Below are 25,870 nucleotides of genomic sequence, written 5' to 3' on the forward strand. Positions count from 1 at the left end.
TTGATACTTCAAGCCAGAAAGTGTGAACAAATGCAATAATCCAGTGACATTTCAGTCACAGCAGCATGGACAAAACATCAGTGAATAACATTAAAAGCTCACCACACTGCAATGGACTCCTTTAAGGATAAGGTCACAATAGCTTGCAAATAGTTCTCCTGATGCAGTAAGGCAAATTACCTGGACAGAATCACAGAATGGCAGAATGGCTCAGGTTGGAAGGGACCTCAAGGATCATGAATCTCCAAACCCCCTGCCACAGGCAGGGCCATCAACCTCCACATTTAATACCAGACCAGGCTGCCCAGGGCTCCATCCAGCCTGGCCGTGAACACCTCCAGGGATGGTCAGGGCATCCACAGCCTCACTGTGCAGCTGTTCCAGCACCTCACCACTCTCATAATAAACAACTAGCCCCTGACATCCAACCTAAATCTTCCCTCCTTGATACTAATTACACCGGTTTTTAAATGCCTTGGCAACATTCTAGTGATGAAAAGTGAGCTCCTCTAAGCCTGAGTATAATCAGACTGACAAAGGTTCTATAACCTCTTCTGGCAACTTTGCCCAACTGTTCATATGCATAAGAAAAACAAAAATGTCTGAAGACCTTCTGTTGTTTGCTTTCCTCCACGTGTGCTGTAAGAAAAGGAAACTTCGGGCTAACTTCTAGCAGTCATACAGACAATAGACAGATAGAGGACTTGGTACACATTCCCCAGTCTCATGGGTCACTCAAGTATATTAGAGGAAAGTGAGAGTTCGGCCCAACCAAAGACCAGGAAAGGCATTCTGAGGCTAAGCCCATTTTAGTAGTTTTTAATGGGCTACCTACAGACAACAATGAATATTTCAGCACAGTTAATTAATGCAGTTAAGCCTGTTCTGTCTTCTCATAAAACCATTGAGCAAGAACATAGCTGGTGCTTTCTTGAAGTCAAATGTATTCAAAGCCCTGCATGAGAAGAACCAGGATCCCTCCCTCCTCTGCTTCCTTGGGATTCATTTTTGAGGAAGAAAACAGCAGTAACTGGTAACTGTCTTCTTTAAAGAGAAGTTCTGGCTTCCCTACGAATACATAAGGTGTTCGGAGCCACTTGAATTTGGCTTTGTTGTTTCTGGTAAGGAAGTGGCTAGCTGCCATTTTGACAGAACAGCTATCCAGCAAAGAGGGCTTTCCTTTAATGAAAGACAGGGGGTATTGCTTACCACTATTTCTATATGCATATGGAAGTGCCTCTAAGTAGGACAGAAGACAACAAACAGATCACATCAAGCTTCCAATTAAAAAGTGAACAAGAGTCAAGGAAAATCAAAACACTGCTAGCTGCATTAATGGCACCGCCTAAATCAATTACACTTTTAAGTTAAGGCCCTTCAAGGTGAAAATGATGCGCCCTTAGTGTTCATCACAAGCCCATCACCTTTCAGTGCCCCTCCTGGTATTTCGTTTTTACCTGCTCGCATTCTGAAGAAAATCAAATATGTCTTGGATTTGCGTGCTGCCCTGAAACACATCTGGAGCCAGCAGAAAGAGATGCCACAGGGAGGTGTCGTTCTGCACTTGGGAGACGAGCGTTAGAAATGAGACCATTTCGTTGACAAATGCTGCTTGGTATTGTGGGTTGTGTTGCACCTTAAAAAATAACAATGCAAGAAATTATTTAAGCAGAAAAATCCTTGTTGCTAGTGGCTCTTTTTATGTTTTCCAGTCTGCACTGCACTTTTACACAACTCTACGAACAACGCATTCAAAGGACTGTAGTGACAGGCAGTAACTGAGAGAGTGAGCGTGCTTTACCTTCATACCTCAGATTGCTCAATAAATTCTCTGTTTAGACAAGCCTTAAAATTCAGAATGTCCTAAACAGTCCAAAGACTAGGAGTGCGAGAAAAAAAAATGTCAATTCTCATACTGGCAAAAAAGAGGGCATTATATTTAGAGGATCCATTTGCTTTAATTATATAGCTTCTCCAAAGACAAGTGCTGCTTCAGTCACAAGTTGTTGGATGAAATGCAGGAGTTACTGGATGAAGTTATATGGCTGATGTAATACAGGATGAAATTTACAGCCTCCCTTAGCTTTAACTATTCTCATTTATGCCACACTCTCACATTGCTCTATCTACTTGCCACTGTAGGAAATAAAAGTAAGAAACAAAACCTCATGGCATGGTGAGGAACTCTTAGTGGTCGCTATTTGGTAGCTGGCTCTCCTTGCCTCTCCCAAAGATCTGTGTGTTTACACTAGTCCACAAAAACTTGTGTTGTAGGTACTTCAGCATAGAGATGAGCTATTCTAATCCAGGTGGGGACACACTGTACCTCCAAAACAATGTGCAGAAGTGTGTGAACTAACAAAGCTACTAAAAGACATTAGGAAACAGTCTCAGGCACTCACCTGAGACAACTGGCTTCTGAACTCTTGGGTAAAGGACTCTAAAAGCGATGAGTCCGTAAAGCAGAATGTCCTGTAGATGTTGGCTGCCATCTTCTCTTCAGTGAGTTCAGGAGCTGAGATGTATCGTGACAAGATCTCACACAGAATGACTTTGAGATTTGCTCCCACTGAATACTGAGTCTTGCTCTAGAGGATGTAATATTCAAGGTTAAGGAAATACTCTATCTGTGATGGTTTTAGACAGTGCTGAGAATATATATATATATATATGTATATATATATATATATATACACACACAGATATCCTCATGTACATGAACAGACATGCAATGTGTTTATAGGACACTCTAAATGTTTGTTAATCTACCATTAATAGCAGAAAATGTCCCTAGCATACTGGTGTCCCTTATATGCTACCAAGTTTCAATTACAAAGGATTTATTCTTATATTGATTCAATTACCTACATAATGAACATACTGTACTCAACACCACTGTTTCAATAGTGTGAGCAAATACAGAATTCAGTGGCAAAGCCATCTTTAATTTCACATGAAAAACCACCTAAACTCACACAAGTTTTGAGGAAAAAGCCTCAGGTTACTGCTTGCCTGTTTTGGTCATTCAAAGTATTATCCCCCAAGTTATATGGTTTATCTGGTTTCTGCTTAGAGAATAATAAAGTCATCACAAAATTTAAAAGTGCATCCACAATAACTGTCTTCCTCTTCACAAAATGAAGCAAATTCATATAATAAGGGAGATCCTGAAGAAATAAAGGCCACACGTGGTACACTGAGCTTTTAATTCTTTACATATAACTATACATAAATGCTCAGATAAAGCTATTATACAAATACAGACTTACCTTCCCAAAACTAAGGGTTCTGTTGAACATATTGATGAGAGAAGTCAAGTTGGATGGTGATGAAATATTCCAAAGTGTGCTTTCTCCCTGAGATACCAAATCCTTGAATGCTGCAATAACAGTTTAAAACACTGTATTTTACATAACGTCTTTTAACCTCTTTGCTACAGCATGCTACATGTTAACTAACTGACTACAGTCCATCTCCAAAGATACAACAATTACCAACCTGTAATTATTTTAGATTTTCTTCTGATGTAATTAAATCCTGGATTACATTGCTTCCTTCTGTATCTTTTTAAAAATTACATGTATTTAACTACTTGCTTGTGGTTCAGTGTTAATTTCCGCCTGTTTTCTCCAGTCCCACAGCTACCCAGCACAGGGAGAGACATAGGCAGCCTTACAAGGAAGCACACACAAGCTCAAACCTATAGTCCCAAAAGGGAGAGCTCTCCAGGTGTCTCTGGCACCAATGGGTGATACTCGTTATTCAGGAACAGCTTACACACAGATTTGGAGCACCGCTGCCTGCTGCACATGGCGGCACACTGCTAGGTCACCAGCTGATGCACACCAAAGCCAACATTTGCACTGAGCAGCCTTTGCAAAACACACAGCTCCATGAAACTAAAGGAGCTATGCCAATTTACATCAGCCAAGGCTATGACTTACGATTTTTATCTTATTTTTTAAATATGAGGTAAAAACTGAGTTCTTTCTTGACTGTGGCCATCAATGTGAGCTGATAGTTCCTATAAACTCTCACTGATTTTTTTCCCTATGCCCCTGTGTTCAGTTGCTTTTGCATGCCCATGCACCAAGGAGCGAATGCACTGCCAGGAATGCTAATTGGAATGCTGAATGGCTGGGGCAGAATGGTCACAGAATGCAAATCTGTAATCATTCATTTGATCGTGAGCTCCCTGGCAAAAGGACTATCCATCATGACGACTTGCAGGCAGTACTAGCCATTACCACAAATAAATAATAACTGTAATGATTTTACTGAAAATTTAAGCCTGAAAGTTCCTTCAGGAAAGAGAAACACGTCAGAGGAGAACAGCACCAACAATAAATATCCACTGTGGCACAGAAGAAGACTTGTGTGCTGGATAAATGTGGCTAAGAGATGCATTTGAAAAAAATCATAAGCTGTTCATGAACAATTTGTGGGCAGTAAAATGGCAGTATTCCATTAACAGCCAGGTCTTTAATTAATGTCCAAACAGTCTGCAATCTCACATCACTCCTGTGAAGTGTAACAATTTAACCCTGGTTTATGGGTCAGTTTCCAGAATTCTTTTCTACAGGCAGTTACTTGTAATTATTCCCAAGAATTTGCACTAATGTCAAGGCCTCAGTCACGTGCCTGTACAGAACACATACATCATTTTAGCAGCGCTCTAAGAACTGCATCTGTGTTGAGAGTGCTCTGAAAGATCACCCTTTAAAGACCAGGGCTTTACATACAGCCGTGAATAACCTACCCAGTGATGCATTCCTGCTTTTAGGAACCTCAGCACTCCATGGTGATGGATGGTTGTCCTTGGACACTCTGGATGAGCTCTTCCTCTTACTGAGGGAAAGAAGAAGAAGAGAAAAAAAGATATCTGTGAAAACTCAGCTTCTTATAATTAAGCTTACGTTTAACTGCAGTGTGACTCAGGATGTGTCTATAGCAGAATTTCACGGTAGGTGTGTTGAAATCTTGGTTGTGTAAATGCTGAGTTCTGTCTAGAAGACTGGTATGTATTTTGAGAAAGCATGCTGTAGTGCTCTCAGATGCTAAATAGATGGAGGGGATTGCATTCATGCCTGATATGCAGGGACAGCAAGGCCTCACATACATTTTTGGTTGTTTAATCTTAAACAAATTCCCACTTCTTTGAAAGAAGGCTTCACTGTATCCCCCACCAACACGTGCTCAACAGAAGAAGCAGTGCAGAATTTCATGACACTTCTAATGAGGCTCAGACTGGCCATAGCAGCCTTGATGTAAGCTGAAATAGCTCTAAGTTATAACAGCAGGCTGTACGCCTGTACCAAGAAATCCTTCAAGACATCAGGATTTCACTTCATCCTTCCCAGACATTTTACTTCAGGGGAAAAAACATTGGAAGCTGTTGATGTTGAGCTCAGTGTTTGAACTTAGTTCCCTTCTATTCAGGGAAATCTCAGCTATTTTTGCACACCTTGGTAAATGCTTCTAGGGAACAGAATAAAGGATGAGAACGTTGCCTATTTTCTCTGCTGAGCACTGGCAAGACACAGTTTTAGGGCAGGTTAGAAAATAGTTTCACACGTTTGCAGAATGCATTAAAAAACATTCTAGGTCAGCTGAATATTACAAACTATTTAATGTTCAACAGTAATACATTCAGACAATCAGAGTCACAGCTTAAGCCTTTCCCCTTCGTGACAATTTCATCCACCACAATTCTGCTCCTGAGGTAGATTTGAGTCTATACATGCTGGCTACTGGAACTTTCTCCTACCTAGTCAACCTGCTGACGGGGTTTCATACTCCTGGAATTATCCTGGGAGGTATTTTTAAGGTCTCCTGTATAATATGATGCATTTCTAAAGCTAACCTTGACAACAGAAGGGGAGGTATATCCACAAACTTGCGTGATACTTCACACAGCTAATTTCTAGCATCAGTAGAGGCCAAGATGCTTATTAAAGACTCATGTGACTTGAGCTATATTTTTACTAAATCCTTTGATTTTCGCTTGGCAAGAAAAAATAGTTATTTCCTAAACAGCTGTAAAGAAATCAAAACCAGAAAGCAACAAGGATTTGTAGCTATTGAAAGCCATGGAAAACCTCCAGCTTTGGCACTGAAAGTCCCCATTTCTTTGTTTCAGTGACACAAATTAACCATTGTTTGACATGCCCAGGAAAGCAGTGACACTGAAGAAGCGAGTGAAGAGCATCCAGGCACACAGTCCTCCCACAGCGTGGCTGTGTTCTGCTGCGTGACCTTGATTCACCTTGTGTAACTTCAGTTATCCACATGTTTAATCATCCAATTCTAACCAATGGATAGATCCTAACCACTGACTTGTCCCTAGAAACAAAGGAGCCTTGAGGAGGCACCATGTCCAGGATCCTATCTGATGGACTCTCTAGTGTAAGGCTTGGAGCCCTCATTAGCTTTTCAGACTCTCAGGCTCTGGCCAGAAGGGATTTTGAGGCTTTGGCATAGCCAGTCTGGAGTAAGTTGTCACCTGAAAAGAAGGATGAGCAACTGTGACCTTGGAGGTGAGAGATGTGCACATTTACTGCTCTCATTGACCAGACCTCAGACCTGCATGTTCCCTGGGGACATGCCAGAACCTGGGAGCCCAAGTGCAGACAACACTGTCTGGCACATCTCAAAGCAAATGCTTCTTGGCTAGCACTGGAACATCACTGAGATTGAAATGCATCCACTGTACATTTTGATTTCAGCAAACCAGCATTCCAACAAAACATGCTTAGCCAGCTCCACTCTGTAAATCTACATGATTATGTGGGGGAAAAAAATGTTTCACTTTTTCATCTGTTCGCCTACATGTTTGATGGCCTGCAGAGAGGACAGCCACTCTGGCTGCCACCTGGAGGCTCTACTGAAAGAGCAGCCGTTCCAGAATAAACATATCTCAGAAACTAGAGCTGTTGGGGAACATTTGCCACTTCCACAGTACACATCTTGATCTGATCACCACAGAAGGCAAGTAAACATGCTGCACTGCTTTTGATACAGTTTTATCAGCTAACAGCTATGACCCAAACCACAATCATGGAAAACTAATAATAACAATATACATATATGCATATATATGTATATATTATTTCCTCTGACTTCTGCAACTTGGGTAATTAGAAGCATTTTCCTCAATGAGTAAAATTCTCACTATCAAACCTGAAACACAACTGACACATTACCAATGGCTGTCTTTAATGTGAACATTCTTATAACTCCCTGCTTTGCAGCCCTTAATCTCATTTCTAAGTGAGAAATATCTGAATACTATATACCCAAAATATCTGCAACTATACCTGTTGTAACAGATGCCTGAGAGATGTCTGTTGTGGACGCACTTGTACATGCATACACATGTGGCTGCACCCTCCACCTCAAAGCAAATTTTGTTCTACAGCTTGCGACACCCAGATGCATTCAGATTTCCTTACAGTCTGAGAGATGAGATGTCATTAAGCCTTGGCAGCAGATCTTCTGGTGTGTATGGTGTGCCTTTACATCTGGCATCTGAATCACACAGCACAGTTTGCAGGAATGGGAAGAAGCCTGCACTAGGAAGGTTTCGGGGTGCAAGATAACCTGGAGGAAGGCGTAGAAAGAAAGAAAATACCATTATTATGATGCAGACATGCTTTATTTTTTTTCCGTATGTTTCTTTCAGATTGCCCTACTTTCCCTCTCCAAACCACTGGCTTGATTCTCAGTTTCACAAAGGTTGTTTTATTCCGTCCTGGTAGCAATCTCTGCCAAATTCCACTAGAAGCCCTTTCTCAACACCAAGAGAGCCATGAAAGGCTATTTAATGAGAAAAGGAGCCAATCTGTTTGTTAATAAGCAGATACCTGTCCCTGTCAATCCCAAAGCAACTGCAGCCTTTGTAGTTTAAATAAAAATAGGCATATGGCAATTGAAACTCGAAGAATCTATAAGAGCATGTTCTCCAAGACTTGTTTGGATCATTTTCTGTGCAAAGCCACAAGCTTCAGCTTCAAGCCAGGGTAATAAAAGAGAACAGTGTTTAAGTTTTTACTGTAGAAAGGAGCAATAGATTCAAGACCAGACAAACCTCCTTTGCTATTTGTGCAGACCTGCCCAAGGAAGGGAGAGGAGCAATCTATCACCACTCCCCCATAGGCCTCCTGCTATTGCAGAGCAGCTCCAGTGCCATCTGCCTGGTGACCGGTGATGTTGGCAGCCAGTGCCCAGGGATAAGATGCATGTCCCTGTCTCCCATTTCCAAAAATACCGAGAGGACCTGAGCAATTAGAGACTTTGGTGTTTCGTGTGCCGTTGCCCCATGCTGCTTACTGCCAGCCCGCAGAGTTCACCAAATGCTTCTCCTCTCAGTGACAAATGCTCTAATAAATCTCAAAACTCTTTCGCTAGATCACAGCAACATATTATTTAAAATAATCGTATGGAAAATTACCTGGCAAAGGACGTGGCTATTATTTCTTCTATGGAACAGAGCCAGATTTACAGAAGGCCTGAAGGCAAGTTTGTGGTAATTGATTACCCTGCTGTTCAGCCTCCGAAGATGACCTGTGACTCTTGCCCAGGAGCAGCTTTATCTCTAACACCTCCAACAAGTGCATCCTACATTTGAAGTACACTTATTTCTTCTAGCAGTGGTCAAAAATCAGATACTCTCAAAGGGATTGACAGTATTAGATGGAGTATCTGGCTGCCAATTTCCCTGAACAGGAGCCATTTCTCAACTTCACTCAGCAAAGCTGGTCACAACCCATGGCTGTGCAATGTGGTGCTGGTCATCAGAAATGAGAGGGGTTGTTTAGGCAACAGAATTCTGGGTGAAACTGAAAATATTCATAGTTAAGTATGGGAGTTCACGCTGCTTTATTTCATGTAGCAATAGGCATATGACTGCTGAGACCTGCAGTGTCAAGCACCCGTTTTGGACATTGTTATGATTCCCTTGTACCTCAGCAGAGAAACACCCATGGAAACTAAAGAAGGTGCCCCACCATAGGAGAAAGGCACAGCTCTACCTGCCCCCCAATGCTCACTGCATCTTCCAGGCCATCAGGATTTACAATGCAGGCTGAGCCAGCTCCCAGTAATTGCAGAGCACCAAGCAGAATGAAAGGCCTCATTTTTCTCTGCAGGCAGTCCTGGGGTTGAGGCCAAAGGACCAAGCATATTCTATTCTAAAGGTTTTGAAGTGTAAATAAGTCTGCTGCCCACAAGGCAAACTGCACAGTAGGGCACTCTCACCTGAAAGCATCCATTTGTGAATATCCACAACTGCATCTGGGATGTTTGCCCTTTGAGATCACCAATTACAGCCCTGCAAAATGGCCTTCTGCACACCCTGACGCTTTTCTTGTCTTCTTTCTGATCTCCCGCACTCTCATTCACCTTGACAAAAATCAACAAACCCAAACAGGCACAACACAGACCTCACTTTATCAGCATCTCCATCAAAATACCAGTCCAAAGAACTGGAAAGCCATGAGATTCGGGACAGACAGCACAACTGCACAAAAGCAGACAAGTAGGAGGGAAAGGTCTATACCTTCTACTGCCATCTGCATCTACCAGTGTACCAGCAATTAAGGGCAAAAGCCTCGTAACTCTTAAGTGTGACAGCAGAGTGGGAAACACTTCTCGTCTCATAGGAGAGGTGCTCCAGCCCTTTTATATCATCTTACTGGTCTCCTCTGGACCCACTACAAGAGCTCAACATCCTTCCTGTACTGTAGAGAGATGCAAGATATTTAAGGAGAAAATCACACAAGGGATCCTCCTGCAACCAAAACAGAAGATCCTCTTGGGAGATGTAAGTAGCAATGCCATATTTTAGAATCAGAAACATTATGGTTTGAACTAAGTGGAAAAAGAGACAATCAGTTGCTGTATCATAAGCAAGGTGATCCATCAGTGATGAACTGATGCAACCCCATGTTGCTCGTGGCACAAAAGCAGGGGAAGTGCCAGAAGAGGCTTCTCTGGAAGAAGCTGAACTCTAAGAGCAGTTTGAGAATCAAGGAAGTTTTTCATGAAAGGCCACGGACAGAAAAATCTGAAACGCCCGGGCCAAATTCCCTGTAAGTTCCTCTCATCCTGCAAAGGAAGAAATATACTGATGAGAAGGAGAGACAAGAGATGAATGCAATTCCTATCCCATCCTCCTCCCTTCCTCCATTCACTCTCTTGTGGCATGGAGCTGTGACTCCACAGAGCCACACGAGCTGCTCTACCCACACGTACGCATCCATTGGCTGTGTCACACACCCCTGCAAGGATAACCAGGGAGGAAGCTGGCTCCTTCTGGGAGATGTTTATAACCATCTGTCCCTCCCTGGGCTGGGATTTATCCTGTACTTCAAACGCAACATAAGCACTAGATACAGAACTTTATTGAAGGAGTTTTGTAAACGCCCTGCGAATTTTGAAGGACACAATGGCAATAGTTTTGCAATCTGAAACGCAATGCTTACTATCACCATTCATGACCTCTGTAATATTTCCCCTGTAGGGAATGCCTTCAGAGAGCATCTCCACCTACCAATGAAGTCTTCTACAATGCCATAGCCAAGGAAAAAGGATTTCCTATGCACAGCAGCCCCCATCTTTATGACCCCTTGATGGAGTAGATCCACAACACCTGACATAATTTATCACTGTCACCGCCTTTAGCTTTCACTGTTATCTTTTCCAAAAAATCCAGTTACCTTTGGAGGATCTTGCTACACTGCCTATGAGCCCAGAGGGAGAGATCACTGCATCACTGCTTCCCCTTCTTAGCTCTGCTGGGACATCACCTCCACGGATTTTCTTGTCAAATTTATTTGCCTGCACCTGAAACTCGAGCCCAGATCTGTATCTTATTAGTAAAGACTGACTGCTGTGTTTGCTAGCAATGGAAGCCCAACATAGAGGTATTTTGCTGTTCTCCCTCACTGTGGAGTGCTTTGATTTTCTGTCAGGGTTGAAAGAATGGCACTGAATCTGAAGCAAACAAGGCAGGCATCCCAAAGGGCAGAAGAAGCCCAGGGCTGAGCACTGAATGGGCTGGCAGGTTCTCCCTGCTCATTAGCATCTAGCCAGTCTGGCCACATCCTCAAGAGCTGAAAAGAAACAAGGCTTTCACTCTATTGCAAATTCTGGCATTTCCACATTTGCTGCTTTCCCTTGGAATAAAACTGAGAAAGTTGATTGCTTTTAGATTCTGGAACACCCAGGATTCCAACATGCTTCAATACAAACATCTTTTTTTTTTCCCAAGTAAAGGCATTTGACATAATAACAGTGAAAAATGTCAAGTTAACAATAAATGTCACATAAGACAGATGAAAATAACTGCTTCACTCCGATCTGTAAGATTAATTGAAATTGACTGAAATGGCCAAATCTAAATGAACCATGTTTTACCTTGCCACAATGATTTTGTTGTCTTCTCACACTGGGGTTTGCACTAGCTGTGTACAGTAATTCTCTGCAAGGAATGAGGCATTTAGCAGAGTGCAGGCACACTGCAATGCATGCTGCCCCAGAATCACCACCTTTCATTGGAATTCATCAAGGCTGCCTCAAAGAAGGCCTTCCTGCCCACACCCAGGTACAGGGTAAAGCCTTGTTCCCACCAGCCAAGGGTCTCTGGTGTAAACCTGCAACCAGGCCTGAGGTTTTCCTGTTTTCTACCCACCCACAATTTAGCAACCTCTCCCTGCCATGAAACATGGCTTCAGATTCCATATACATTAATACTGCATGTACCTTACACATTAAGCCACGGTTCATAAAAAAAATCCATACAAATCTCAACTCTCCAAATGGCAAATTAAGAGCAATGATGAGCAAATGACTTCATTAGGATTATTGTGTTCATTGAAAATGCATCCAATCCCTGCTACAACACACAAAGAGACTTAATAACTGGCACTCTTGGGGGAAGAAAAAAATGGCCCCAAAGTGGTGTGTCCAAGAAATAAATAACAACTTGATCAGCTGTGAAAGGGGTGAGTAAACGATCATTCCTTGCAATACAATGAAGTAGTAGACAAAAAGGAGAGAAAGTTTTTTCTTTTTTTAAACCAGAACCAAAATATTGTGCTATATATTCAAAAGCAGACATTCATTTTAGAACAAATTGGACAAATCCTCTAAAGAAGATACTTCAGTGGCTATTAAAAAGGAATGTCTGGATACAAACTGTCTATCTTCTGGCTGAAGAAACCAACTTATGAAGGCTCCTCTAGTGGAAGGCTTGCTCTGTGCTCCACAAGCTCTCTCAATATGCTGTGATCCCTGCAAGCTCTCTCAATCATCCCTGAGCAGCAGCAGAGGTCTAGCCCAGAGCAGCAATTCTATCAGCTGTAATTTATGGTTATCTAACCCATCACAAAACATACAAGGGAAATATTTACTGCTATGGTGTCCTCCTCCCAGCTTTCCAAGCAAAATGTTGGACTAAAATGTGTACATACAGCATTCTCAATTGATCTTTCCCAGAGTTGCACAGCATTGCTTTAAACTTTATTTCTTCACTGTGCTATACGTCGAGACGAAAAGACAAAGAATGTGCCTCTTCCATGGCACGATGACTGCAACCGTTCCTCTTTAACCACACACAATTGCCATTTCCAGCTACCTTTTGTAGGTAGCCTTATGATAATGCTAGCAGCCTTGATATCTCTCTGAAGTCGAAGCCTGACAATCAAACCCATGGGATAACTTTTGAAACAGAGTTGTGGTTTTTTTATGCTTATGAAGAATGAGCCAAATAGCTAGCTGGCCTTATCCTTTCATCTATGGAAAGAGAATATGTAATTGCTATGGTGTTTATACTGATGTGACACTGCGTGAAAGATTCACGTGCTCTGAAACTTATGTCAGACTGTGAACCTGGAAAAAGGGATCTGTGTGTTCCTAGAGACCTTGTAATGAGGGCTCTGGTCTTGCAGGACAAGGAGGCAAAGGACCCCCAATCAAACAGGTCCAGAGCTCCTCCTCTTTCACACCTGCAAGACCAGCGCCCTCAGAAATCCCACAGTTACTGAGAAAAAAATGGGTGAGGACAGTTAAGTGCTACAGTTCCGAGCAGTACAGCTCAAATCTTGTTCAGTGTGTCTAAAGCCCATGACATAGCAGCGATTGGCCCTACTGATTTTAATGCGATTACTCGGGCTTCAGGTTAAATGCATACTTTAGAATTGCTCTGGGTCAGAGCTAATGGTTTGATATTGCACTCCTTCTCTACCTAGACTGCCTTTCATATGACAAAGCTTGCTTTTAAAACCACTGCAGAGCTAACAGGTGACTTCTTTCACCCTATTTTTGGCCAACCAGCAGAGCTGCCATTTACAATTTCCCCTGCTAAGCTGACAGCACTGGAAGAAAATATTCCCTTGTGTTTACCCTAAAGTTGCAAGACACCAAGCATCCTCAGCATCTGTCACAGTGGGGTCACTCATGTTCCTTTGAGAGCCTCTATCACTGTTATGTGAGCACAGCTGTGTCCAACACCACACACGTCATTATGATCAGCTGCTGTTAGCCCAAGTCTTGCTGGCACTGGAATAGGTGCATTCCTCCTCTGCCTTGCTGTTATGCATTAAGCAATGTCATACTTGGCCATCTATCCCTCAACTCTAAATGGAGTTATTTTAATTTCCTCCATGCAAATCACAACGTAACCAAAAGACTCTGTGAGCTGCTGTTATGCATGCACCAGTCCACCTCTGTACCACATAGCTTACCCTGATTCACAAGTCATACACCCAAGACCCAACTCCTGTTTTTCTAAATAAAAGCATAGCAGGGCCCCCATACAATTCTGTTCCTCCCACCAGGATTCCATTCAGCTTTCCAGAAGCCCAGTGGGGCCAAGTGAGATTCAAGAACTTGAATCTTTCACCCTCATGGCACTGGCATTCATGCTTTCTTGAGTGTCCCAATAACATGATGTCCTCGGTTGTCTGCCTACGACAGTGAGATGGAACAAGCAGACAACTCACTGCAAGGCTCCTCCCTGTGTCGGTGGCTTCAGTGGAGGAAGCATCTCATTGCCCAATTCTTCCCTCTAGCATTTCAGGCTCTGCAAATAACAAGACCAGCCCAGAACAGACAGCAACTGCTTCCATGCTTATTAAGACTAGGCAAGCTAGTTTTGCTCGCCCACAGACCTTCACCTTCCACCCCCTTATTTAATAAATTAAAAATCAGGCCTTGACTGTGAATGCATTTGGGTTCGTGTACTGAACAGGGAGATAATAAAGAGCAGAGCATAAGAACTGAAAATGAGTGGGAGAAGCAGCAGGTGTAAAGGAAGGAGAATGAACTTCCAAATCCAACACAAAGGAGAAAGGAATAGTGATGGAGACCTTCTAAAAGGCACAGGTGGAGAAATGATAGTTCATGTCTGCACAGCAAGACAAAGTTGATGGAGACACACAAAAGCTTCTGTCTGTCAATGGTGAATGTCTTCAGCTAGCCTCCAGAGTCCGTGTTTAGATTCTTTAAACAAATGTGACCTCATTTCCAGAAAAAGAGACTTCAACACCTGCTAATTTCAGTGCAATCCAAAGTGCTTGGCACCTTTGGAAAAATACTTCTGTGCTTCTAGGTCCCAGCGCCTGGATACAGGTGCTTCAGGAAGCCCATCAGAATTAAGTGACTGCCCCGAGGCCTTGTTATAATTCAGTGGGGAGAAGAAAAATCCTGGGAACTCAGGAATTTCCGGCTCCAAATGTAAACATCCTCCAGTTGCACCTCACAAGGCTGAAGACTGTACAAAGAAATGGCTCAGCCAGAGAAGACAAGGCTACAGAGAGTCCTCATTGTTACCAATATATATAAGGGATGCTTATGAGAAAAATGGAGAAAGACTTTTCCCCAGAGCCTGTAGTGTGTGCTAGTCTGTGTATAAAGTAGGCTGAACTCTTAGGGTGGATCATACTTGACATAAATACCCGTGACTTATCCAAATGAATGGAGTGGCCTGTGTAGTCACCATATCCTGACTACCTATAATTACCATGGGAACCTATTAATTTTTACATACTACCCAGTGAAGACTCCAAAGGGCAGACTGGTGGAGCACTCAGTATCAGAGTTTATCACAAATATCTGAGTGAATGCAATACATCATGCAGCCATCTCTCCATGGAGGTCATGGAATTTGGGTGAAAATTCTGGGCAGAGGTGAAGGGTAAAACGTTCTTTGCCAACAGGAGGCAAGGAGTTTCCTGGCATTAGGAATTTGGTGTTTTTTCAGATCAGACCCAAGAGCACAGCTTCTGTCTGTGAAGAAGGAAAAATATTTGTGAATGAGGCACAGATTTTGCAGGCCACATCTAACTTTCACCCTTGGAAAGCCAGAGGGAGACTAACAGGAAAGCAAAGCCTTATCCTCTCCACAGCACGGAAAAGCAGGGTTTCAGAATGAGTGGGAAACTAACCACACCCAAGAGAGCTTCTATGGAGAACAAGGATGAGGTCAAGCTGACAGGAGGGGAAAGAAGGAGAAAAGGAAGAAAGCGGGTGGGTAGGGTGTGACAGTGCTAGTTAAAGCAAAGAACATAATTGGGCTTCCCTATAGACTGAGTGGGTTGTGCCCTGAGGGACAGATTGTATCTCTCGCACAATTCCCATACCTTGCAAAAACCTGAAGTGATGTAAAGGGACTTTTGTCCCTGCTCACAGGTGATACAGACATAAAAGACTGGAAGATACCTCAGACCCCATTCACAGGCTTCCATGCTTCAGGCTTCCAATCCAAAGCTTCCTACCACACACGCTCTACAAAGCACAACCCAGCATCTTCCATTCCTACATGGACTATAATAAAAGGTCAAGAGACACAAATTCAAAGTGCACAAATTGTTGGGTGGGTAAATTTGTTTGGTGAGACTTTCAGATCACCACAGGAGCTGGGTATGCAGAGAAGCAAATCTCAGTTTTCTTCTGGCATTAACTTCTGCTGACCTGGAAATATATCACCAAATAAATATGTGGGGAGAAGAGTGGGTTGGGGGATTTTTTTGCTTATTTTTAAGACACTAGGTGCTTTAAATATGAAGCAAATTGGATTCCAGCTTCTTACTTTACCTCAGTTCTTAGTGTTCCTACACGTGATTGACTGCTGATGTTTATTTGGTATGCCATTTCTCTTTTGAGCTCAGCCCAGTGCTAGACCCCACTGCATTAGGTGCTACGCAAACACAAAGGAAAGTAAGTGACTTGCTCTTTCAAGAAGCTCTTGCCACTTGTTCATTCTGATGAGTATTTGCTAGGTAATTTCTCAAAATAAACCATTTCAAATTTGAGCTAATTTAATTGAGCAAATAATAGATTTCATGATATTTCTGACCCTGAATATGAGATAAGCTTAGATTTTCTGTGGGGTTATCTCTAAAGCTTCAAACCTCAGCATCTGAGTAGCTTATTCTATCTCTGTGCCATTGATCCTATGCTTCCTGAATTTTGTCTGCCTGCAATAATCTCTTGGCAGCAGAAGGAATGGAAACTGCTCCTTGTCACCATTTAATGATTGTGCCATTAAACTTGTCACTGGAATTCGGTATAAAGTGGATCTAATTCCTGTTGAATAAAAACCCCCACTTGTAATCATTTTCCTATGTGTCCACCCACCTTGTTTTTGTTTGTTTCTTATCAGAAAAGAAAGCTCCCGAATGATTTCTCTTGCTTTCAAGAGAAAAGTTGATACATTTTTCTACTTGTCAAAAATAAAGAGGGTAATCTTCAAGTGGGTATTTTTATTTAACTTTTATTTAGAAAAACAGCAGGAAATAGCTGTTCAATTCCCAAGTTAATGTTCTTCTTCATCCCCATTGGATTCCTAGATGGTTTCTGAATAATCTGGATCACAGGAGTATGCAACAGCCATTAACAACTTTTCCAGCCCAAAACCTCCATTGCAATAGAGTTCCTGTCATCTACTTTAAGACAGAAAGACTACACAGGTGCTGAGACTTGCCCCCAAATAAAATTCATCCATGCTAGTCCAAAGACAGTGACCAGTCTCCCCATCCCCACAAAGAACAACTGATGAAGATGCTGCTACTAGGAACATTCCTTCCAATCCAATAATTGACAGATGTAATCCCCCAAAGCAAACACAAATACACATTCAAATTAATAGCCAGATGCAGAAAAGAATAAATATTTTACCATCCAGCTGGCACTTTCAACACTGGCCTTATCTGATTTCTCAGGGACGGGAAGTACAACCACTGGAGCCACATGCAAGGAATGCCATTTCCACACTCGGCCAAAACTGCAGTTCTCACTAAGTACAACATGTCCCTTCCTGCCTTCTCCAACTGGTTCAAGGGAATTTGGGCAGAACATAAGATACATAACATGCCTAAAGAGGCCTTTCACTGGCAGTAGATGTGGTTGGGGTTAAAAGTCCAGCGTAACACACTAAGAATGTCCTTCTCTGTTTAAGACTTTGGGAAAGTCCCTTATTCTGACTTTCCATCACTGTTTATAAATTAGATAAACAAACTTGTAGCCAGAGTAGGCTGCAAGCTCTCTGAGAAAAGGGCTATCCTAATTGCATATCTAGTGTTTGTAACCATGTGGCCTTTTTTCATACACCACTCTGAAGTACAGAGACACTTCTAATCAGAGAACTGCACGTTATTAACTGAGTTGGAACATTTCCAGTGCACATCCCATCAAGTACAGATCTCTCAAACACATTGTACACATCCAATAAGCTACAAACACTGGAAGCCAACCTCTCGTCCTCGCTGCTGTCAGTCTGTCTCCCCAACCTGTATCAGCCTCCTTGCCTCAAATATCAAAATCCTGCATTCCCATGACGTTACTTTGTTCCTGTTCACTCAATGTCATTCTGTTGTTGGCAAGCCACAGTGATGCCTCTCCTATGCATAAGGTGTAGCAAAGCTTTTATTAAGGGCACTTTGAGGCCCTACTCCTACCCTGTGCTGCAAGGATGTGGCTGTCATTGATAGCTCTCTGCACAAGGATGTAACCTGGCAAACTGGATGTGAAACATGAAGCACAAATCCTGCATGTACTGTCAGTGTGTGTGCAACTAATGTTGAGAAACCCTCTAATGAGCAGACAGTGAAGGGGGTACAGCTCTATGATTGATTTTTTCCAACACAAATGTAGGTTATTGCTAAAAAGAGAGACCAGGTCTTCTAACCAGTCCCTTGGGCATGCACTTGTTAAGGCCCCAGTGAGCAAAACAGGGGATTAGATTAAAATAGAATTAACATTGTGGAAAGGAAAAAGACTTGCAGCTGAATAAACTCCTAGCTATTTTTTTTACCATGTAATTTCATAAACAAACATAGCCAGGATTGAGAGCAAGGCAGGACTGCTTCTTCTGGGGGTAACAGGCACCCACTGAACTCAGTGGAAATTTTTTAGAGAAGATTCGAGTGGACTCACACTCTGAGATGCAGATGCAGTTCTCCTGACTGAGGAAGCAAAGGATGCACATGAAAAGCAGCTTGTGTAAACTCCTCACCCACTTAAGCACTATCAACTATCCACACACCAGCCAGCTGCTCTTTGATTTGCTAGTAAAGGTTCACACACACCATCATGTCCCAGGAGCCAATCAAGTTATCATTCTTCAGCTGAGCCGTAGCAGCAACTGCCTAAATAGGTGCTTCTTCCTTTAGCAAACACAAGGTGAATCTTTCAGTCTGTTTTTACTATGTTTTCTTAACCCTAGTTGAATACCTTACTTACCCTTACATTTTACTGAGGAAGATTCCCCTCAGCTGCTCTCTTGTCCCTCAATTTATCAAGTAGGTTTATACTGCTGCTACAACAGCAGTATCTGAGTGCATCGTGATGAGACAGTTCTGTAAAGTTGTTTTCTAATTATGAAACTAATTTGAAAGAAACATAAATATAAACAACCTCAGAGGAACGCTGACACTTTATTTACAGCCTGCTACATCCCAGGAAATCTCCTCTGGAAGCTGCAAAGAACCGAATTTATAAAAGTAACAAAAAGCATCAGATTAACACATCAGTCACTGAAATGAGAACTAATCCCCAAAGAGATAAAAGCAAACCAGTTACTTACAGTTTGGCTGTGGTTCTGGGGGGAATTTGAGACGGATGATAGCCAAGATTATGAAAACAACCACAGGCCAGGAAATTAAAATGAACGACCATACCTATAAAACAGCAATGAAAATATATTGGTTATGTTTGTTGTATTGATGTGTCCCAGAGCTTGTCTAGAATGCACAAGTTCTACCCTAAATGAGTTATAACATACATTGTAAATAATGCCTGTCTTGGAACACATATTACTAAAACTCAAGTATTATCACCCACAACTATGTAAGATTGTAAGAGCAAATAACAAGGCTGAAAATAACACAAGCTTTCCTGCATTTCAGTTTGGCTGTTGATACACTTTGTACTGATTTGAGACACTGCTTTGTAATAGTAAAAGCATCCTTAGATGTACAAGACCTTTGGATGAGGTGATTGCAAAACCTAAGAGCCAAAATGGAAAAAAGTTGGGTTTGCTTGCAGTAAAGATGACTTTGATTTGACTATTCCTCAAAAGTCATCTGACATACAAATGATAAGGCTGCTTTTTTTTCCCCCCAAAGGTTTTCACCATCCTTCACAAACAGCAGGGCCAAAAGAAAAGAGAATTTTCATAGTATTTGTTGACAAGACAGTGAAGGAGGGGGGTTTATTATAGAGCTGTGAGACCAATCCCATTGTGAGAAATCCCATTCAAACACTGGCAACCAGTCACTCTGCGTATGGGCTCTGACCACACAACAAAACTCCCTGGTTCCATTTCATTGCGAAATTGTAGCAGCTTATGTAGATACACTGACTTAAAAGAGAAATGATGCAAAGCCAGGAAAAAAATATGAAGATTTATAGACCTCCTGCCTCTGACAGCAGGGTAACCCACTTCAATGGATGGGAATGAAGAAGTGCAGTAAGCCAATCTAAGTACAAGGCCCAAAGTCAGTGTTAAAACTGCAAGCCTTGGAGTTTCATAAGGTAGGAAAATGCAGTTCTTCAAATAGTTAACTGCTTCTGCACTAGCTGGTTAGATTGGTATCGTGTTTAGTGGATTAGATTTTTCCATCCACCAGTACAGCTCCAAGTGCCCTGTGCTGCAAAATTGCTGTGCTATCTTCATGCCAATTTTTGAAACTCCAAAGATGTCTTTTTCTTCAAAATCATCCCATTTTTCATGGCTGTGTTGCTGTTTTTTTCAGATCAGCACTTATTACCCCAAACCATTTTTTCCGAAGGTAATTCCAAACCCATAACAGTGTTTTCATTTCCTGTAACAGTAACACTCCCTGGAACATAAAAACAAACAAACAGACAGACAAATCCTGAAGACTGATGAGCTTAAAGACGGTTGTTTTACAGCATGACCCTCCATACCATCCCTTAACAACGTGACACTCAGACACAGAAGTAGAAACAAGACTCATGCCCCAAAACAGTGAACTGACAGATGTCAAATCACCTCCTAAAACAGCCTTATAGAGAAAGTCTTCCTAGAATTTCAGCATTCAGAAAGCAGCATTCTAGCTTTTACAGACGCTACTCTATTTTCTTTATATATATATGCTATACAACGAGATTCATCCCTGGATCTTACATCTTTTTATATAATCTTTTGTATCATGTTTGCCTTATAATCAGACCACAAACACAGCATTTAACTTGGATTAATTCACACACACATGGTATTATTAAGGTGTCCTCCTAGTTTAGTACCACGTAGGCTAAAGTAAAATTAGGGGTAACAGCACTGAAATTGATATTAGTCAGAGGCTGCCTAAAGGACTAGCAAGATGTCCTTCATATTTTGGGGGAAAAAATGAATGCTGATTGTCTGTACTGAAGGAAATCTTTGTACCTCCCTATTTGGTGCTAATACAGTGCTAACATTTCCCACTTCCCAGAGAGCTCTTCCCAGACAACTCTTCCCTTAGAACTTCTGTCCTTTGACTTAATGGGATTTCACAGCAGCTGGATACATCACCTGCCACACAACAGTGTTCTCTCACTGTCCCAGGCTTTTCTAGTAAATGAAAACAACACAACCAGCCTGGCCAAACCTGTGCAGGTAAAACACATTGACTTGAATAGAGCCATAATCAACGTCAATTTGGCTTGTGGGACATTAAGCACTCTGCCACACGTTGCGTAATCCTTTGGTTGCTGGACTATTTCACTGCTAAAAGCAGATTAAGAATCTCAGATCTTCATATGTTTGGATGCAGGCATGTGTTTTTTTTCCTGCCTTCTGCCTCTTTTTAAGTAAACACACTGCACAGAAGTGACAGATGGAAAACAATAAAAAAGTGCAAGATGCACCGATTTCTCCAGTTCCAAGGCCAAGCCTTGCTCCCAGAAGACCGCCACCTCAGCTCATGGCCATTCCTTTCTCAGCAGCAGTAACCTGTGTTGAGGCTCTCCCTGGGTATGGATGAAGAGCTTCAGCTGATTTCAACAAATTGATGGCCAAGCAAAGTGTAGCTCTCCCCACACTGAACAAACGGAGGCAATCTCTCAGGGGCTCTGAAGAAAGTGCACAGAGGAAATAAAGCATAAAGCAAAATGCGGGATCGAATGTTATTTGTTAGCCCTGGAGAGACTGATAAACAAAGCAATAGGAAAGCACTTCAGTCTGCAGAGGGATGGGAGCTGACTCGTGTCAGAGTGCCCTGTGACGTGCCAGTCAGCCCTGGGGAGGGCAGCGAACATCACTGCAGCAGCAGGAATGCATTTGTGGGTTATCAGAAACAGAGAAAATAAGCACAGGAATAAAAACCAAAACAGAACAAAACAAAAACTTTCTGAAAGCCCAGTCCATTGGCACAGTCAGATTACACAGGTGAAAAACAAAGAAGCAGGGAGCTGAAGGCAGAGGGAAAACAGGATGCATTTGGGAGCAGAATTCTGAGTTTACATCCTCATAGTCCCTCCAGTCTAAGCAAGATTCCTAATTTAGGGCAAGAAAGGGAAAGGAAGGAGAATCGGATGGAATGCTTGCCCCAAAATGGACATATTTGAATTGACATTTCTATTCTACCCAATTGATGTTTCATCTCTACAAGAAACCAAGAGCAGCAAGTGAGATTGTACAGTCAGATGCACGTGCAAGGTTTAGGTTAGCATTTATTCAAGGCACAGGAGCTGAAAGAGACCCAAGCCTTCAGGTTTTAACAACGTTTTTAAAACTGCTCTTGAGAAACTGGAGATAATTTGTTGATATTCTTCTGCATCTCAGAAAAAGTCTCCAGTATCCTTTGCAGCAGGCCCAGACTTAGCTCAGAGGCACACAGCATGTCTGCAGCTCCTGGGGAAGATCACAGGGACTCAGATGAAAGACTCTCCAAATCAGGTTCCCGACCTGAGAGGCAGGACAAGGCAGGCACACAGTGGACCTTGAAGCAGCACGCAGTGATATGAGGTCTTTCACTCCATCATTAAATCACACTCTCCATGGCCATTTATTGCCAGCCTATTCTGCGCATGCCAATGCTTTCCATTCAACTAGGAAGTTTAAAAGTCATCACATTTGGATTACTATGGAGGGGATGGGTTGTAGCACCAGTCCATGAATTCCAGTGCAGTTGTACTGAAAAAAGACTGTGACAGAACTACCAAAATAGGTTTTGAATGGATATTCCATGCCACCCAAAAGACCACTTGCCTCCATGATGCTACAATTCACATTGCTCTCTGGACACCATTGACAGTGCTATCTTTTGGAAAGACAGACCATCTGGTATGTTTGATTTGCCTCATACTGGGCTGCAGTGGAAATCTGCCCTATCTGCATCTCTCAGAGTCCTTTTCCTTTGGCATCTGTTACAAAAGGCTACAGAGGATACCCCTAGTGCCCTCAAGCAGGGAGCAGGGGCTGTTCACACTGGTGAGTATTTAAGCATCCTTAATTCAGGTCTGCCCATGAGTCTGTGTATGGTTTAGTCTGCATGGACTGGCCCATGGGAACATTCTGGGCTCCTGAGCCCTCAGTGCAAGATCCAACCATTTGGGCTTAAAATGACCATCTTCTCTTCCATGTCATTCCTTTCCTTCCCTCTCTGTCTCTATTGACAGCTTCTAGAATATTTATACTTTAATACCATGACTGTCCTCTGGTGTAGAACCCTTTTTGCTCTTCATTTCATGGAATCAACTGACTTGTAAGGGACCCTCAAAGTTCATCCAGTCCAACTCCCCTGCAATGAAGAGGGACACCTACAGCTCCATCATGTGCTCAGAGCCCCATCCAGCCTGATCTTAAAAATCTCCAAGGAAGGGGCATCCACCACCTCTCTGGGCAACCTGTTCCAGTGCCTCACCACCCTTATTGTAAAAAACTTCTTCCTTATATCCAATCTAAATTTCCTCTTCTTGAGTTTGAAACCATTTCCCCTTGTCCTATCATAACAGACACTGCTAAAGAGTCCGTGCTCTTTCTTACAACCCCCCTTCAGATGAGGGTTGATGAAAGACCACTATCAAGTCTCCCCCAGAGTTTATCCATGCTGAACAGCCCCAGCGCTATCAGCCTGTCCTCATAGGGACGGTGTTCCATTCCTTGGAGCATTTCGTATGGTTTCTAGCTCCCCCTCCTCTCTGGCTTTGCTTTCACACTCACCGGCTGCCTCTTGACACTCAGCCAGTTCTTCCACAGCAGGATCCTCAAGTGCTGGAAGAGCGCAGCCATCCTCGGCTGACCCAACCAAAAACGAGCAGGCTGCGTATTCCTCCTCCCCAGGCTTAGGAGGCAAAAGTGGAGGCTCTAACCCAAATGGATATCCAATGTCCAAAATCCAGGCCCCTGTCTCTTCCCCACAGCATAGCTCTGAAGCAGCTACCTCATCCACTTGTTGCTGCTGTGCTCCCTGTAACCGTAGCTTTTGTCCTCACAGCAGTAACTCCTAGCAAATTCAACAGGTTATTCTTCTCCAGGCAGGCAGGCAGACGCAGCAGCCTGCCTCCACTTGCATTAATTATAATATCCAGCCTCTCCTGGCTGCTCGTTCTTCAAGCCCTAACCGATAAAATGGATAGCATTCCAAAAAGATGCTTCTGCTTAAACAAAAGGTGATGCATGCCTCCTCCTCCCTGTGATGAAACTACCTGCCTACCCACACACCGCTTCTGCTGGACAGGTGTCAGCAGCACTAAGGAGCTGGGCTGCTTGCCAGGCCTCTCCAGCTTCCCTGAGTTCACAAGCAAGTGCTGGGAAGAATAAAGTACCCTCAGCTACAGCTTGCATCTTCCTGGCAACGCTGAACTGGAATTATTTCTTAATACTTGTGAGGATCTCGAGCCTACCCACCCAGGGAAATTAAAAAACAACAAGCAACACAGAAGCTAAAACAAGAGAAACACATATAAATGAAAATCTAATTACCCAGCTTCCTACATCTTCCTTCCAGAGAGATCAGTACTGGCATTCTGACTGAATGCAGTGTAACATATTAAACCTAGACTGCAGAACCAGACCCCACAAAGATTTCAGCACAGCCACAAGGCCTGAGCACAGTTTTATTCAATTGATTGTTGATTTTTTTTTTTTCAGGAGCTAGCAGTGAGATTTAACTAATAACGGGATATGAAAGGAGAGAGTAAAGTGCAGGTACAGAGGGAGCAATGACAGCAGAGAGGACTGCCCAGTGCACCACAGACCGTAACTGATATGAAGTTATCTGATGAGCTCTGGTCATCCAGCAGTGCTTCTTATCCCACCCAGGAGAAGACCAGGCACACTCAATCACCCCATCAGCTAACAATGAAAAAGTATAGGAAAATACTTTTTTTGACCAGTGATGAAAATATCTGCATCCTTCAGTTTTGTAGTCAAATTTAGAGGTCACTTCTAAGTTTAGCTTAGATTCGACTCCTTTAGGGCACAAACATTTTTCCAAGAAGTATGATATATTCTAGACCAGATATTAAGATTGATCAAATGAGCAAAGTGATCCTCCTCAAATTATTGAGGAATCTAGTTATTTATCCATCTCTATAACACAATAAAACTTCCTGTGAGACCAAAGGTGTGCTCTATGCCTGTTTCCTCAGATTTGCCCAGATGGGAAGAAAGTTGAGCTTTCCCAGCCTTACAAACAGAAACTTCTTTAAGCCAGTGACTCTCTTCAATGCTGTATGGAACAGCTTCTCTTCTCCAGTGCTGAAGGAATCCCTGCTCACTTATGAAAGCTCTTGCACTGGCAAGCAGGGCAAGGAGACTCACCAGGCCGCAATTACAAGAGCTCCAATAACCCTGATCTATTGTCATGGTTTTCATTCCCATTTTGAGCACTGTCACATGGGCTGACAGAGGACAAAACCATCTTCTGTACTCCAATGCTGTTCAGCTTACTATGCTACTTGGGGAATGTGGAACCCTGCCAGTGGATGCAAGTCTTGCCCACCGCATAATGGTCTGCTTCCAGCTGTTTAAGGCATGATACAACCAGATCTAACCCTCCCCAGCAAACTAGAACAGAACAATAAATGAAACTACATTTGAGCAAACACAGCAACACTACCAAAACCCTGAAAGGTTAGATTTCAACACCCAGCATCCAGCCTAGGGACATAACATCAAGCCCTAACATGGAACAAAACCCCAGCCAAGCAGCATGCTGCCCATGTCCTTCAATATCTAGGCAAGCGGTGGAAGAACACTTGGCTGCTCTCAGCATATTTTGTAGAAGAGATCCAAATAGATTCTCCCACGTGCCATTTGTTCTAGCCACAAACCAACATTATGCCTCAAAAATGAGGAACATCTTGAATGAATCCTTGCCAAACTTCACCCAGGGGTAAATGTTGTAGAGGCAACCCTGCCAGC

General features: G+C 42.7%; 1 protein-coding gene and 1 long non-coding RNA gene across 2 annotated transcripts in view; one reads left to right on the forward strand and one right to left on the reverse strand.

Moving 5' to 3' along the window:
• The window catches only part of LOC116653691, a 33,741-nt gene extending 22,542 nt beyond the window's left edge, over nt 1-11,199 (forward strand). Inside the window, exon 2 of the long non-coding RNA XR_004308042.1 lies at nt 4,784-11,199. This is a non-coding gene — a long non-coding RNA (uncharacterized LOC116653691). The remainder of the gene's footprint in view (nt 1-4,783) is intronic.
• ABCA12 (ATP binding cassette subfamily A member 12) overlaps nt 1-24,164 on the reverse strand; it is a 77,043-nt gene extending 52,879 nt beyond the window's left edge. The window contains exons 1-7 of the mRNA XM_032445977.1: nt 23,666-24,164; nt 19,082-19,175; nt 7,452-7,599; nt 4,760-4,848; nt 3,270-3,379; nt 2,403-2,588; nt 1,458-1,636 (exon numbers count right to left, since the gene is read on the reverse strand). Coding sequence (XP_032301868.1) covers nt 1,458-1,636; nt 2,403-2,588; nt 3,270-3,379; nt 4,760-4,848; nt 7,452-7,599; nt 19,082-19,175; nt 23,666-23,734 — 875 coding nt within the window. The 5' untranslated portion in view covers nt 23,735-24,164. The remainder of the gene's footprint in view (nt 1-1,457; nt 1,637-2,402; nt 2,589-3,269; nt 3,380-4,759; nt 4,849-7,451; nt 7,600-19,081; nt 19,176-23,665) is intronic.
• Nucleotides 24,165-25,870: the final 1,706 nt, after the last annotated feature.

This window comes from Coturnix japonica, chromosome 7 (genome assembly GCF_001577835.2).
Source record: "Coturnix japonica isolate 7356 chromosome 7, Coturnix japonica 2.1, whole genome shotgun sequence".
Classification (NCBI taxonomy): Eukaryota; Metazoa; Chordata; class Aves; order Galliformes; family Phasianidae; genus Coturnix; species Coturnix japonica.